General features: G+C 44.7%; 1 protein-coding gene across 4 annotated transcripts in view; it reads right to left on the bottom strand.

Moving 5' to 3' along the window:
* Positions 1 to 2,681, bottom strand: part of TRIM67 (tripartite motif containing 67) — a 43,327-nt gene extending 40,646 nt beyond the window's left edge. For 3 of the 4 annotated variants that reach the window (XM_082217091.1, XM_082217090.1, XM_082217092.1), the window contains exon 1: positions 345 to 2,680. In XM_082217091.1, coding sequence (XP_082073217.1) covers positions 345 to 1,298 — 954 coding nt within the window. In that variant the 5' untranslated portion in view covers positions 1,299 to 2,680. Of the gene's footprint in view, positions 1 to 344 lie in introns of all 4 variants that reach the window. The other variant, XM_082217089.1, reaches the window with a different exon arrangement.
* Positions 2,682 to 16,377: the final 13,696 nt, after the last annotated feature.

The raw sequence follows: 16,377 nt of genomic DNA, 5'->3' as shown, positions 1-16,377 counted from the left end.
CAATGGTGTTGGAAAAGACGGGCACCCTTTTGTTTAAAACCTGTACATGTACATTACTGGCATTCACAAAATTTGTCCACCTAGGGGTGAAATAAATACCTGCTGAAAGTGATTTATAGGGTGGGCCTTCCCCACTCTTTCAGTGCCAATTTATCTATAGCGTTGGGATTCTCGTCTGCTGTAGCGATTGCTAGTTCAGTCCTAGAGGGCGGTAATGGCTCCTTACGAAAGAACCGCGAGTCAATGGCCGGCTGTGATCTGGCATGACACGCTCCAGCCTTTGCCAGCAGGCGGTGCAGGCGAGCGAGCTGTGGAGCAAAGATCAGGACCTCTCCTTGCCTTACCTTGTGCTGCTTCCACATGGCCCCCAAGGCCTTCACCTCGTGCTTGGCGTGCTTGCCTTCTTCCAGGCACTGGTAGCAGACGGGAGTCCGGCAGGTCACGCAGTACATGCTGTAGTTCTCCAGCTCGTGATCCGCGCAGGTCGGGGGCTTGCGCGCAGCCCCGGGCGCTTTGCTGCCCCCGCCGCCGCCTCCACCAGCTGCTCCGCCGCTCGCTCCGCTCGGGGCTCCCTGCTGGCTGGGCGGAGGGACCAAGCGGTGCTTGGCAAAGGGCCCCCGGGACGGGTGGCACTTGACCTGGCAAGAGGCGCAGTAGAGCACCTCGCATTGCTCGCACATCACGGCGGCCGGCTCGGGGGGGCTGCGGTCGCACAGCTGGCACTTGGCGGCGGCCGAGGCGGCGGCCCGGCCCTGCTGGTAGCGCTGCACTATGGCCTCCAGGAGCCGGTTGCGCTGGAAGCCGCGTAGGCCGCGATGGTCCAGCGAGGCGCTGCGGTGGCATTGCGGGCAGGTCAGCGAGGAGCTGGTGCCTCCACCCCGAGGGGCTGCCGCCGCCGAGGAGCCCGGAGGAGGTGGCACCAGGGGCAGAACCCGCACCCCGTTGGGAGACTTAAGGCTCGGGGTGTAGGAGCCGTAGCCGCTGTCGGTCTCGCTGTGCAGGCTCAGCTTGTCCGCATGATCCACGCCGCCCCCTCCGCCGCCCCCTCCGCCTGCTCCGCTGCCCCCTCCGGCCCCGCAGTCGTAGTCGAGAGAGGCTGGTCCGGAGGCTCCGGCCCCGGCCCCCGGCGCTGCCGCAGGGCCCCGGGGGTGCAGCATGGCGGGCAGGTGCTGCTCCGTCTCCGGCGTCTGCACGGCTATGGTTCGGGCGCAAGGCAGGCAGACATTGTGCGAGCAGGGCAAGATGATGGGCTCCCGGAACAGCGAGCCGCACACGGGACATTTCAGCTCCTCTTCCATGGCTGCGGGTGGCTTTGTGTCCAAACAGCAAGAGCGGGCTGGGATGGAACCGATCAGCGCAAATACAGCGCGGTGCAGTCAGCCTTATTGCTGCTCTTCCGGGAGCCCTTTCCCTCCATGTTCCACAGTAGCCGCTGTCTCTTCCTGCTGCTGTTCTTGCAGCTGGAAAGATGTCGGAGAGGAGTCAGCTTTCAGCACCGCGGCAGGATGGACAGCTCCTTGCTGAGCGGATGTTGCTGAGTTCAGCACCGCGGCGCGGATAGACAGCTTTCCCAGCTGTGTTGCTCTAGCTCGGTTCAGCACCACGATGGAGTTGGACAGCTCCTTTGGGTTGAGTTCAATAGCGCTGATGGGGTTGGCCGGCTCTTCCTGATGTACAGCTGCTGAGTTCTGCACGCATAGGGGAGCTGGAGGCGGGGGTCTTTTCCAGGCGCTGTAGCTGCTGCCGCAGCGGGACTGACCTTGCCTAGTTGCAGCCAAAGGGGTGGAAGACAGCTATTGTTTATTGCAAAGGAATTTCCTTGCCCTTGGTGTATGCAGTTAGCATAGTAGTCGGCTAGCTGGAATTCGTGTTGCATAGATTAAAGGGGAGACAGAAGGGAAAAGAACCGTAAAGGGGGCGGGAATAGCTTTTTCAGCAAATAGGTGATCGCTTGCTATGTGACTGAAAGGAGAGAACGAGTTTTATTTAAAGGGAGATGTCTTTATACGATAAAAATCCATTATTTATAGACAGGATTGAACATAGTGGGGGTTTCTTTATCTCTAATAGCGTGCTTTCCCCCTGAGGGAAGACGGGGATGTTCAAATGAGGAAGCTTGAAAGAAGAGAGCAAGCTGCAAATATGTTTTCCTTTCCACATCCTTTATCATGCTGGAACACAAATTCCAACCACAAAATATTGCACGCTGTTAACTAGAAGAATGAAAGAGATTTTATTATTATTATTATTATAGATGGTACACAGGCTGAATTGTGATTGGATAGTGGCATTCCACACACACACAAAAGATGATGTTGGAAGTAGGGAAAAAAAAACCCTGCACCACTCCACTAGCAACCGAATCCAAATTTGCTTCAAAAATAAATCAGAGTTGACAGCTGAGTGTTTTGTGAGTTGGAAATAACCATCATTACAAGGATGCACTAGCAGTGGGAAATCCCATCTGTTTTTTCTTTGCTCTACATATGTTTAGGATAATAGAAAGATGGAATGCTAGAATAAAACAGAGATGATAAAAAGCCATTATTTTATGACTTGGAAGAGATTATAATGGTTTGTAACCCAAGTAGCAATGGTATAGAAAATAAATAAAATAAAGCTCCAAGACCCTTTTTAGTAATAAATAGTCTTACACTTTGCTTACTTAAGTGTATATGGATGTTTTAAAATATACTTGAAACCAAGGGGAACAAAAGGTGAAAGATTACCAAGGATTACCAAGAAACTGTATAAAACCAGAATTGGCTGGAATGCTGTTTTAAATGCAACACATTTTATTTTCCCTTTAAATCTGTTCCTCTACTACCCAGATCTGAGCTAGTGGCATATATGGCCAAAGAGGAAGGGCCAAAAAAGATAAAAGAAGCAATATATGTTATAAAGGTGGGTTAATAATTAGTGGCTCGGAATGCAAAATAAATAATTTCAATCCTGGAATCCAGCCAAATTACTAACTACAGCTAGTTAGCATAACTTTCTCAATATTTGGCCATCTCTCCACTGTCTTACTGATATGTCAACATGAAAAAAATGATATGTCCATGAAAAAAATATGGGAGATTCTGAAGCATCTAAGATCCAAAGGTGGTTTGAAGGTGCTGAACTTCAGAATGTCCCAGAGTTTTCTTACATATATTTATTATTAACTACAATCATTGTCATTGTCATCACTCTGATTCAAAATGTTTCATTAGTTTAAGAAACAGCTTGTTGCGTGGTGCAGGGGCTATGGTCAGAAGGGAATTTTGTAATGTCCACGGCTGTGGAGATCCTGTCCTATGGATCACAACTTTTGCCTGGGGTATATTTTGATAACTGATGGGCTAATTGCTGGTTGACACAGAAAATGAAAAACTATCTCAACTCTGTTCATCCTACAACTTTAAGTACCAGGTTAAGAGACATTACAAACAGCAGGTGCCTGCACAATTACCTGAGCACTACACATTTAGCATATTCTCCTGTGCATGAGATCACAGTATGAGATCTTGCACATTAATTTTGACATAGATAACATGATGGAATTTCCAGGTGAATTGTGCCTACCTTGGTTGCAGCAGGTGCCTATTTCAGTTAATTAGGGATGTCTAGCAATGTGTGTCCCAAGCAGCTTACTAAACTGGAGCCACCACAGAGCAATTATTACTGTGTTTAACACTACTCACATTTTTAACAATTTCAGTAAAGTCCTCAGATGGTTATTAGAGTGGTTTCCAAGTGTTTCACAGTATAAACTTGCTTATATCATTGTATTAATGGACCTACAAGAAACATGCCATTATGCTTGTTCTTTGATCATATTCTCACACAGGATTTGATCTAAGCTGTAAACTCATTGTTACATATAAAAGTTCCTGGTGCAAAACAGAGTTTCTTTCTACCTACAATTGTATGGAAGTGGCGAGGTCTAATGTCTTATTCTGGAAGTAGCTATATTCTCTTACTTCCAGTGCAAACTTGCACTGGCAAATGAATGTAGAAAGATGGTGCAAGAGAGGCAGAGGTGAACTGCTCTGCCACATTTGCTTCTCATATGATGTTTCTGCCAATACCATAACTGCTATAAGCAGGGAGCAATGGGACTATAAATATGGAAAAGTTACAGCTAATTGCACTTAGGAGGTAGAAGAAAAAGGGGGTAGAAAAAAAACCCCCAGAAATAATTTCTCTCTCAAAAGCAGACGACAAAATCTTGGGATGCAAGGAGAGCACCACTTTCCTCTCCTTGTATTGTCTGAAATAGCACCTTCCTCCTTGGAGTGAGCAATAGCCAATCTTCTGGGCCCTATCTTGGCAACAAGATTCAGCCAACAACAGATTCTCCAATTTCACCAGTTCTTCTTCTGAGAAATTCCTCTGAACCAGTTAGTAAATGTGCTCTCACTACAAATCCAAACTATGCTTGGCAGATCCATCACAGATAGGATAGTGCCTAGGGCTAGGTTAATGCTAAAGGCAGATTGTGGGCCCTATAAATTAATATGGGACATGAGAAAGTTGCAAGGGATCAGATGGTCTCCCTAAATGCCCATAGCTTCTCTGGTGTTGAATTATGCTTGTTTGCTGGCTAATATGGGTTTTCTAACTTGACAGAAGGTGGCCATCTTTGAAGAAATACTTCTGTTTGATCTTAAACTTATAACCCACCTTTTTAACCTAGTATAGAGAATAGTCTACAACTGATAAACATTTCAATACACAATGAATACAATAAAACTGTATTTCTCTAAGCCTCTGCTTTATCTAATGAGACACGTCACATCTGCCTTTTGGCAAGTAATATAACATTGCACACCACCCCAGTCTCCAAGCAGTGAGAGGGTTCCAAGCATTTAACCTGGGTTTGTGTTCCCTTTGGAAAGAGGTAAAGTGGAGATGATGGTGTCTTTATGAAATACGGTTTATTTACACTCGCACATATACAACCTGAGCCTGTGATGGAGGGGTTCACAGCATTAACAGCCCAAGAGGGTCTTGCTTCTTCCATAGCGACAACCTTGGATTCAAACAGAAATCAAACATCACTCTTGTTCTATCTTCCTAGCTTGCTGATTTGCCTCTAGCTTACATCACTCCCAACTCTCTGCTCTCAACTCTGGCTTTGTCCTTCTAACTATCCCCAAGTTGGTCACTTGGCCCCAACCATTTGCTGCCTCTCACAGAGCTCCTTCTTTTGTTCCCCTTAATGGCCCATCACCTCACTGGAAAGCTAGCTTGGCTATTCCAGGAATTAGAAGGGATAATAATAATAATAATAATTTTTTATTTATACCCCGCCCTCCCCAGCCAAGGCCGGGCTCAGAGCGGCTTACAAGCAATAATAAAAACAAGATGAATGATTACAACTTAAAAACAAAAATAAAATACAACATTAAAATAATGGAACATTAAAATATTAAAATGTAGCCTCATTGCAGGAGAAGGAAAAGAAAAAAGAAAATGGGGGGGAGGGAATCAAATTGGCTCCAAGCCAAAGGCCAGGCGGAACAACTCTGTCTTACAGGCCCTGCGGAAAGAAATCAGATCCTGCAGGGGCCCTGGTCTCATGATGCCCAAGCAATTGAAGAGTCTTGGCACACAGTCTACTTTTTCCCACCAAAACTCATATAACATATGTGAATGTTGTTAATGTACAATAGAATGCAAGGTAGCTATTTTCAGGTCAAATGTATATTCTAGTTAAAGCAGATGTTACATTCAAACCAGGGGAACTTCCAAATTTTTACTTCATTCTGCAGTGAATCTGGCTATGTCTAACCATATCTGCTTGTGGTTTATGGCTCTGGAAAGAGAACTTATGGCATAATGAATATATTTTAAATAAACCAATCTCTCATGCTGTCAAGATTATTTTTCTCTATTTTTTGGCTGTGTTCTTCATTCAAGGTACTTTCCAGATTTTTAAAGGTCAGTTGTTATACATTTAGGCCTTGGCATATGACAGCTGGGGTGGAACAATTTAGTATGTTGAACATTTTTCTTGCTTTATTCATCTCTCTATAGCTTTTATTTCAAGGAATCCAAGAAACAACTACATTCTAAGTCAGCAAAATGGGTTGGCAATGGAAGTGTCATGACAGACTGTGGAGCAAGAACTTCCCTGCACTTGGCAAGTAGATGCACAATTATCATTCCATTAGAAACACAGAGGTGAAGAATTACCATCCTGCTGTCAAGTTTAATGCTCCAGGGGCCAGAAGTGAAATTAATGAAGCCAAGGAGAAGGAATGCCCTTCTAGCCTAAGAAAATGCTGCCTGTAATCCCCAGAGAACCTCTCATACCCACTATGAGGCTTACAGTCATATTGAAGAGCCAGAAGTAGCTTTCTTGAAGCTAGGATGCTTTGTAACCTAGATTGCTACCGTGGAGGCACACGTTCATTAATTTCTTCTAGCTACCCACACAAACCCAGAGAGAGCACTCAGGACAAGTTCAAATAATCAAATCTGGTGTCAGGAGGAGGGGATGCAGCAGGCAAAGGGGGTATGTCCTTTAGGAAAAGGGCATTTCCATGCCATGCTTGCAGCTCTACATTTTACAAATGGGAAAGCTGAGTCGGAATGGTTTATCTTAGGCCAAGCAGAGAATTCAGGACTGAGAAAGGACATAAAGGCAGACCTTCTTTGTTCCAATCCAATACTATCCACTCTCCAAAGAACTCACAGTGAAAAAATAAAAGGCGTGCGTATGAATAATTTTAACAAAAAGTGTTTAATACTTTCATTTCCAGTCCCTTATCCTAACCTTTCAGCTCCTTGCAGTGACGTAGCGTGGGTTGTCAGCACCCGGGGCAAGGCAAGTTATTTGCGCCCCCTAACCCGTGGATTTGCGCACCCTAACCCTAACCCCCAGATGTTGCGCCCGGTGCGGACGGCCCCCCCTGCACCCCCCACGCTACGCCACTGGCTCCTTGCCTGATGTTTCTTTCTCTAATATCTTTTTCACATATGTGAAATGATTTTAGGTGATTTTATGGTGCTGGTGATGCCAAGGTTGCAAGTTCAATCCCTGCATGGGAGAGCTGCATATTCCTGCATTGCAAGGGGTTGGACTAGATGATCCTCAGGGTCTCTTCCAACTCTACAATTCTACGATTCAAAACTTAAGAACCTAAGAATAAATTTGCTGGATCAGAGCAAAAGGCATAACAAGTCCAGCATCCTCTTTTCAGAGTGCCCACCTTGATGTCTATGGGCAGCCTTTGTGAACGCAACAGCATTCTCCCCATTTGTGATACCCAGCAGCTGGTATTCAGAGGCATACTCTGATGCTGGAGGTATAACATATCCATCAAGGCGATTGTACAAAGAATGCACAGAAATCACTAAGTGATTTATTGTATTTATACCCCACCTTTTTTCTAAGGAGCTCAAGGTGCTGTACATGGTTCTCCCCCTCATTTAATCCCCATAATAACCCTATGAGGTAAGTTAGGCTGGTCCAAGATCCCTCAGTGAATTTCATGGCTGAGTGGGGATTTGAACCTTGGTATCGCAGATCCTAGCCTAACACCCTAACCACTATGCCAAACTGACTCTTGGTGACTACACCACACTGACTCTCAAGTTGTCAGTGAGTCTCCAAACCTATTTATTTCAGTGAACACAACTCTTCTTTTCCACACAATTCGTGGCCACTGTGTTTAACACCAATAGAATTACTTTCACAGTTACAACCCGTATTACTTCTCATCTTTCCCCATCCATTCCCCCTCTGGTTTAGCATTGCATTTCCTTATAAAATATAAAAGGTATAAAAAGAAGAGAAATACTTCACATTGGGTGTATTACTTTACTTCACATTGGGTGTACTGCTTTACTTATGAGAGTGTATATGTCTTCTTTCCTGTTTTAGAAAGGAACTTTGATCTGATACCTTGCCTGAAGTCCCCACTTCTGGTAGTCAAAGCTTTGAACCTGAATCTCTGCTTGAGAAATGCTTTTCTATTGTTAGATTACTGCCATCAGATGAAGTCATTCACACACACCAGGATAATGAAACTGAAGGAAAAGCCACAGGAAGGAGATATACAATTTGAACAAAAGATCAAGTATACAGCAGATAAGACACTTTCATACTCATGGTGCAACGACAGAATGACCCAAGGAACCCAGTTGTCTTACTCAATGAATTTTGTCCTTTATGTTCTTCTTTGAATCTGTCTCTTTTTCCTTCAGTCTTTCCCCATCATGTCTTGCAGTGTCTTCCTGACTTCTTCTTCTTGACTTTTTTCTGATCCATTTCTCTTCACTTTGCCCCCTCCCCAACATGGATCAACATGAATTTAAATTATTAATTACTGCAATCTTTGACAAAATCATGAGTTCCAATTTGCATGTCACTTTGCTTGGGTATGCTGGCTTAAATTTATCTAGGAAACTGATGAGCAAAGCAGCATTTTTAAGGGCAATTCATACAATCGGTTTACAGGAATAGGACTTAACAGCTTTTTGCACGAGCAGCTATCATTTAGGTGATGTCATGATCACAGATCCATTACCAAGGATTATTCTTATCGTATCAACCCATCAAGTAAAGCATTAGACTAGGACAAGATGAGAAAGATGGTCCTCGATAGTGGGTTGTGATAATGTGTTTTCTTCAAGGGCTTTTCTTTCTGAGAGTCAGAACTCCAAGGGAGCACTGATAAAAAAGGAGAAAATTGAGAACTCTTGCCCTTGAAGAAGAAACACTGCAGAAATGTTTGGGGAAATCTTAATTTCTCCACTCAGAGACTGTGGGTTGCCTCTCTGTCTTTTCTCTGTTGTTGCCTCCCTTGACATTTTTGGTGCTGCCCCTCTGGGTGTGCTGACTTTGACTGCCTTATGCAGAACACACAATGTTACATTGATTGTGAATGGCTTGTACAATGCACATCACAGGGATTCAGGGAAGAAGAAGCAGTAGCTATATATACCATAACAGATGTGCCTGGCGTAGAACAGCTACAGAGATGTGAAGGCCCAGAAAAAGAAAAGAAAGAAGAAATTCTCCCCCCTCACCAGGGATTCGTGTCTCTAGGAAGACTGAATTTTTCAATATTTTGCTGCCTTAAGCAAGTGCTATTTTCAAGGTCAGTCCTTTATAGGACATTGGGTACTTCCATTGAGCAAGTACCAATGAATGAGAGTCATGCAGGAGCACAAGGTGTGCTCCTTGTACAATCTGTGGCAAATGCTGGTACAGTGGTACCTCGGGACAGAGACGCTTCAGGTTACAGACCCCGCTGACCCAGAAATAGTACCTCGGGTTAAGAACTTTGCTTCAGGATGAGAACAGAAATCATGCTCCAGCGGCGTGGCGGCAGCTGGAGGCCCCGTTAGCTAAAGTGGTGCTTCAGGTTAAGAACAGTTTCAGGTTAAGAATGGACCTCCAGAACAAATTAAGTACTTAACCTGAGGTACCACTGTATGTAGGGACGCGGGTGGCGCTGTGGGTTAAACCACAGAGCCTAGGACTTGCTGATCAGAAGGTCAGCAGTTCAAATTCCCACAAGGGGGTAAGCTCCCGTTGCTCGGTCCCTGCTCCTGCCAACCTAGCAGTTTGAAAGCATGTCAAAGTGCAAGTAGATAAATAGGTACCGCTCCAGCGGGAAGGTAAACGGCGTTTCTGTGCACTGCTCTGGTTCACCAGAAGCAACTTAGTCATGCTGGCCACATGACCCGGAAGCTGTACGCCGGCTCCCTTGGCCAATAAAGTGAGATGAGTGCTGCAACCCCAGAGTTGGTCACGACTGGACCTAATGCTCAGGGGTCCCTTTACCTTTACCTGTACCACTGTATTAGGGATAAGCAAATGTATACAGTTGGAGTAGGTACTGGACACAGGCTGCAAACACTCCATGAATTTAATGCACATGATGTCCACACCCACCCACAAGAATCCCAGAAACTTGCTCAGTAGACTGAAGCTACACCAATAACCCCCTGACAGCAGCACTGTTGTTGTTTATTGGCAGGGATGATGTGGTGAAGAGGTCAGGGCTGACTGGCTGAACCTGCAGGAATGCTGGATTGGCTCTGCCAGAAAACCCATGCAATTCCTGCTGTCCTGCTGCTTCTTGGTAAACAGCAGTGGCACTGCTAACAGAAAGGGATTGGTGTGACTTCAGCCCACTACTCCTGGACCAAAGACTTTACCTTGGGTACAAATCAGAACTTCACATATATGAGACTTCCTATCTCCCTATTGCTTGTAATGGATAAATATTGAACAGTCATAAATCCTTTACCTGTTCACATATTTGGATGAAATTTTAAAACACAGTCACCCCTGTTGAGTGTATACAACCTTCCTAATTTCAGACAAACAGGTTCAGGCATTTTTGTGTTGGGCACACATGTTGCAGCAATCTATATTTTGTTTATTTTATGGCTGAATTGGATGAAATATGTAGAAATTTGTGGAAGGCTCTTCTGAAGGGGTGAATACCATCAGTTTTATACAGTGTTTTTTTTGGGGGGGGGAGTTAGAAAAAAGGATTCCCCTTTTCCTCTTTTTTGTTTTGGGGGAAAACAGCATACACAACAGACATTATGAGGCACCCCTACGTCAGAAACCTGCCCAATTTCAGAATGATAGGTACTGCAGGTTTTATGCCAGATGCCTTTGAAGTTGACCAAGGGGTGGGGGGACTAAAAAGGGATTTACTCACCTCCCTGATTTTTTTGTGTGTGTGGGGGGTATATTAAAATGCTAAACATCATAGAGTATTACAAGTCCTTAAACTGGTAATCTGTAAAATTTCAGAAGGATTTGGTACAGGGATTAAGGAGTTAAGATGAATAAGAAAGTTTGCAGGCTGTGGGGTTTCGGTTTTTCCCCCAGTTGACAACAGTTAAGTTTCTTCGTTCTACACCAAAGTACAGCAATCAAATGGAAAAAGGAGAGCCCTACAAAAAACTGTTAGTTGGTTGTAAGTTAGAGCTCTCAGTCAGAAACTTACACTCCCACCTTCCCTCCTATCCTTCTGTAGTAGGAATGGACAACCTGTGGGCTTCCAGATGTTGCTAAACTACAACACTAGTCATCCATAGGCATTGATCATGCTGGCCAGGGCTGATAGAAGTTGTAGTTTGGGGAAACGTAATGATTTTAAAGAGACAGACAGACTGTCTGCCTGAGTTCTGTAGGTTTTCCAAAGCAGCCCCAATGGGGTTTCAGAGGCAGCCAAATTTAGCTTGGGACAGTTTGTGGGACGCCTGTTTCAGAAGAGTCTCGAGTCTCTCCAAATCTGCTGCTCAGGATTCATTTGAACCAAATATATGCCCCAGGTATATATAGACCAATGAAATATATTGTTAGGAGCCTTTGCTATTCATTTTGTTTTTCTGTCAAATATGTAGCAGTAGCAACTGTTGGATTGGGGGGGGGAATCAAGTACTTGTGTATGAATTTGAGTCATGTTTTTAATATTTCTTTGTGGTTTGAGTGTTTGATAGAGGAACCTCCCTTTTCCCATTTTTATACAGCTCTTGCGGCATCTGCTGTCCTTGCACAGGATGAAGCATGTAATCCTCAGAGTTGGCTCAGATTAAGTAGTAGTTAGGAGACAAATAAGGATTTAGCCCTCCTCTTACTTCATCATGCTCAAGTCCCTACCCTGATACATTTGCATAACATATCATAGTCACCAGGTACCTTATTTAAACATGCTTCTCTCTCTCTCTCTCTCTCTCTCTCTATATATATATATATATATATATGTAGAATTGTCATATATTAGGAAATGCTCATTTTTATGTCATGCTTATGTCTAATAGTAATATGAATTCATTCTTTTACTAATGAGTGCCCCAAAATGTTGTGCGTTCTTACCAAATCTCATGATATATGCAACATGCTGCAAAATATACAGGCATGAATATAGGAAAGCATTCATACAATTTAAATACTACAAATTTCATAATATACAAGTGACCAAGAAATGTATGGTGTTGGCATCTGGAGGCTTTAATAATACAATGTAGAAGGAGTAGCAGTGCAGATACAGTGGAACAAATGTCAGAGAGATTATTTGCAGAAAACTGCTGTATAAGGCTCCTAAAATGGAGCTGGAAATGGGATTTCTCCTGCAGATTGAGCACTAGCCGTAGTGCAATTGACAATTTTTGCACTGAATAAACTTTGATTCCCATGGTTATCCAAAAAGCAGCTCCTTGCCTCAGCCTCACTTACCATTGTGGGGGGTGGGGGTGGGCACTAGACTACCAACCTTGGCCTTGGCCTGCTCTTTGCCTACAATGAGCACTTCCCTAGGCTTGCACCTGAATTCCTGATACTGCTCTCAAAAAGAAAGCACTAAAATTCAGATCTTCTCTGCTGACATCTTCCTCTGAGACACTGGATTTCTTACAATAACCCTCTGTCCCTTTAAACTGTTTTTGTATTTACTTTTTATGTCTGCCAGGAATTGGGGGGGGGGGAGGAGGAGGAGGAGGAGGAGAGAGAGAGAGAGAGAGAGAGAATGAAGAGCTGCTGAAGGGACCAGATAAGAGATTTAATTGCAACCAGACACCGTTCTACCCCAAACTGCATTGGCTGGCAAGCTGCCCACAAATCCTTCAGACATCCCTGGGTGCATAATTTCACTGAATGGGAGCTGTATTTTCAGAAAGGGTGGGTAAGCTGAAGAAATCGTGCTTTAAGTGTAGGAAATCCTGCCTGTGCAGGAGTTGGAATTAGATAAGTCAGCTTCCTTGTGCTCTCTAAGGAGTTTTTATTTCAGCTTTTAAAATCTTAGTGTTTATTCTATATGCAGCAATGACTAGCACAATGATCCAAGCCTTGGATGATACATACTGGAAGGGACAGAATACTAAACCTCCTTTGGGCTGACGGAGCACAACTCCAAATCAGTATCAACTCCATAGCAACTCTATAAAATGTAAAGAGATGGGATATCCAATCACAGATCTCTGTTGTCTCATCCAGTCAGGCCTTTATATTCTCCACTTTGTCTCACAAGCCTCCTTTTGATCCTATGCAAGGCGAGTGACCCTATGATTTAATTGGATGTTGAAGCTTTAGAGTTTTCTCAATATTTCTACCTACAACTTAACCTTTCTGGTCAGTCGGATGCTCATTTTCTCCTAATTTTCCTTCCCATTAGCCATCACTTTCATCTTTTTCTACATCTTGTCCCTTTGAACTTAGTCACCTATTTTTTTTCTGCTTGGAAAAGGCAGTAGAATGCCTTTCCTGCTGGTCTGACTACAGCAGACATGACTAGAGAACTAAATGACTACTCCCAGCTTGCCCAGTTGCATAGAAAATCTTGACTACCCTAATAGAAAAGGGTATGCTGAAATCCTGCATATACTTAGTGGGACTTGCATCAAAGTATGGATACAGTACTTAGTATTGGATTGTAAGTATTCTAACAGTGCAATCCTATGCATGCCCACTCAGAAGAAAGCTGCTATTCAATTTTGAGGCTTATAACGGCAGAACTCCATCCCACCCCACCTTCCTTCCATGTCCATTTCATGTATTAATATAAAGCATTTGGCCTATTCATATTTGCATGACCATTTATTTAAATTTTTATATATTGTTACTGTTACTAGGATGGTCTTCAAAGCTTGCTATACTTTATTATGTAAACTTTCCTGAGGTTGCTGTGAGCTGCTTTGAGCATGGTTAACTGTGAGAAAAGTGACACACAAATAAACTGATGGTGGTGGATGAAGTGGATGAGCAACTGGTGCCCAGGGAGGTGAGCCTAGTGGGTGCTGTGTGATTAGAGGGCACTGGGGTACTGGATGAATGGCTAGTACATAAGCAGCACTTCAGAGCATGAGGAGAGGGAGTGTTTGAAGTGCTTTATATTCCTTATTTTAGTACTTCTCACAACAGTCAATGCAAGATCTATGGCATTCACACAGCATAGATAGCATGGAGACACAGGCTAAGTAGAGAATGGCTTGCTTAAGACTAGGTACTGAACTCATGGCAGAATCATTTCCCGAGCACAATTCAAAGTGTTGGTGCTGACCTTTAAAGTCCTAAATGGCCTCGGCCCAGGATACCTGAAGGAGCGTCTCTTCCCCCATCATTCAGCCTGGACACTGGGGCCCTCCTCTGAGGGTCTTCTGCTGGTTCCCTCACTGCACTAAGCAAGAAGTGTATCTGAAGAAGTGTGCATGCACACGAAAGCTCATACCAAGAACTAACTTAGTTGGTCTTTAAGGTGCTACTGGAAGGAATTTTTTTATTTTGACTATGGCAGACCAACACGGCTACCTATCTGTAACTGCACTAAGCAAGGTTACAGGGAACCAGGCAAAGAGCCTTCTCGGTAGTGGCGACCTCCCTGTGGAACACCCTCCCTTCAGATGTCAAGGAAATAAATAACTATCTGACTTTTAGAAGACATCTGAAGGCAACCCTGTTTAGGGAAGTTTTTAATGTTTGATGTTTTATCGTGTTTTTAATATTCTGTAGGGAGCCACCCAGAGTGGCTGGGGAAACCCAGCCAGATGGGTGGGGTATAAATAAATACCGGTAAATTATTGTTATTGCTATTATTATTATTATTATTATTATTATTATTATTATTTCACACCTCACCTCACTCTATATCCTGCACACTCCCACTGTTGGTTTGGGAAGTGGGGTACACACATCCACAATCCACATCTATCCTGCTTTGCTTATGAAATATTGCATGCTGTTTCCCCCCAAACCAACTTTGATTCAAACTAAGAAAAAGAACAACCTAGTTTTGTTTTAACTCAGTGTGTACACAGCCTATGAATTAGCCCTAAGAGAAACTATTAATGACAAAATAGCATCTTGGGCTAAGAGCTAATAAAACATGAAATGGACTAAGTCTGAAATCCTATACATCAGGGGGTCAGCAAACCTTTTTAGCAGGGGGCTGGTCCACTGTCCCTCAGGCCTTGGGGGGCAGACTATATTTTTTTTGGGGGGGGAATGATGCAAGAGGACCATGAGCCCTGGTGGTTGCTTACCTGTGTCTAGAGAGCAGCAGGGGCTGCCACCACCAGCGGGACAATGAGCAACACGCAAAAGGGCTCCGGAGAGGGGCTGCTTAAAACGGTGGCTGCTCAAGAGCTGCTGCTGCTGGCACCAACATAGCCCAGCCCCCTTCCTTCTCTAGGCAGGGCAGGGAGAAGTCAGGAGGAGGGAGGGAAGAGGCGCCGCTGGCGCCATGTGAGGGAGAGGGAGTGAGAGGGAAAGAACATGCATGCTGGCAATCCACGCGGCGATTCCCGGACCATACGAGGGCCAGATCCAGAAGGCAATTGGGCCTGATAAGGCCTACCCATGCCATACATACTTACTTGGGCGCAAGCACTTTTGAATTCAATCGCTTGCATCTGAGTAGACATATATAGGATTGCACTGCAAGTTACCGTATTTTTCGCACCATAGGGCGCACCGGACCATAGGGCGCACCCAGTTTTTAGGGGGGGGGGAAATCAAGGAAAAAAATATTTTCCCCCCCCAGCCCCAAAGTGCAGCGTACAGGCTGCACACAACCTCTCCCTGCCAGAGGGGTTGCGCACAGCTATGGAACAAGCCAAGGAAGCGAGCGGGATGGATCCCGCTTGCTGTTTTGGCTTCCCCTTTAGCCCCGTGGAGCCTCTCCCTCCCGGGAGAGGCTGTGTGGGGCTAAAGAATCCATAGCCCTGTGCAGCCTCTCCTTGCCGGAGGGGTTGCGCGCTGCTATGGAAGAAGGCAAGGCAGCGAGAGAAATGGATCCCGCTCACTGTTTTGGCTTCCCCTTTAGCCCCGTGCAGCCTCTCCCTGCCGGAGGGGTTGCGCACGGCTATGGCACAAGCCTGCATTCGCTCCATAGGACGCACACACATTTCCCCTCAATTTTTGGAGGGGAAAAACTGTGTCCAATAGAGCGAAAAATATGGTACTTACTTAAACAATAGTGTGTGTGGTGGCAGGAGGTAGAGGTACTCAGGCGCTGGATTGTAAATTTATTTTTATTTTTAAAGACCTCTTCTTCCATGCCCCACACTCCTGCTTTCAATTTCTGCTGCGATCTGATTCTTCCTCTCATCATCTCTATTGTGGTTGTCTGCACAGCATGCAGCATGCTGTTGGTGCTTATTAATGTTATATTACGACAGTCATTTCTGTATGCTGCTCTTCCAACCCCCAACCACCAGCTGTTGTGCCTTGGACAAGACTCCCCTTGTGCTAAGCTCTCTTCCCTCTCATCACTGCTATCTGTGCTAGTCTCTACTCTGATTTTCTAGCTGCTTGCCAGCTCTTTTTTACTGTCCATCTGTAGCTAGACTCTTTTCTTACCAGAGAGACAATAAAGGTAGGGGGCCAAACACATGTGAATAATGAAACAATGAAAACCCTCT

The sequence above is a fragment of the Podarcis vaucheri genome, assembly GCF_965113315.1.
Source record: "Podarcis vaucheri genome assembly, chromosome: 3".
NCBI lineage: Eukaryota > Metazoa > Chordata > Lepidosauria > Squamata > Lacertidae > Podarcis > Podarcis vaucheri.
The sequence above is the reverse complement of the archived record's forward strand: the minus strand, read 5'-3'. Positions and strand labels throughout refer to the sequence as shown.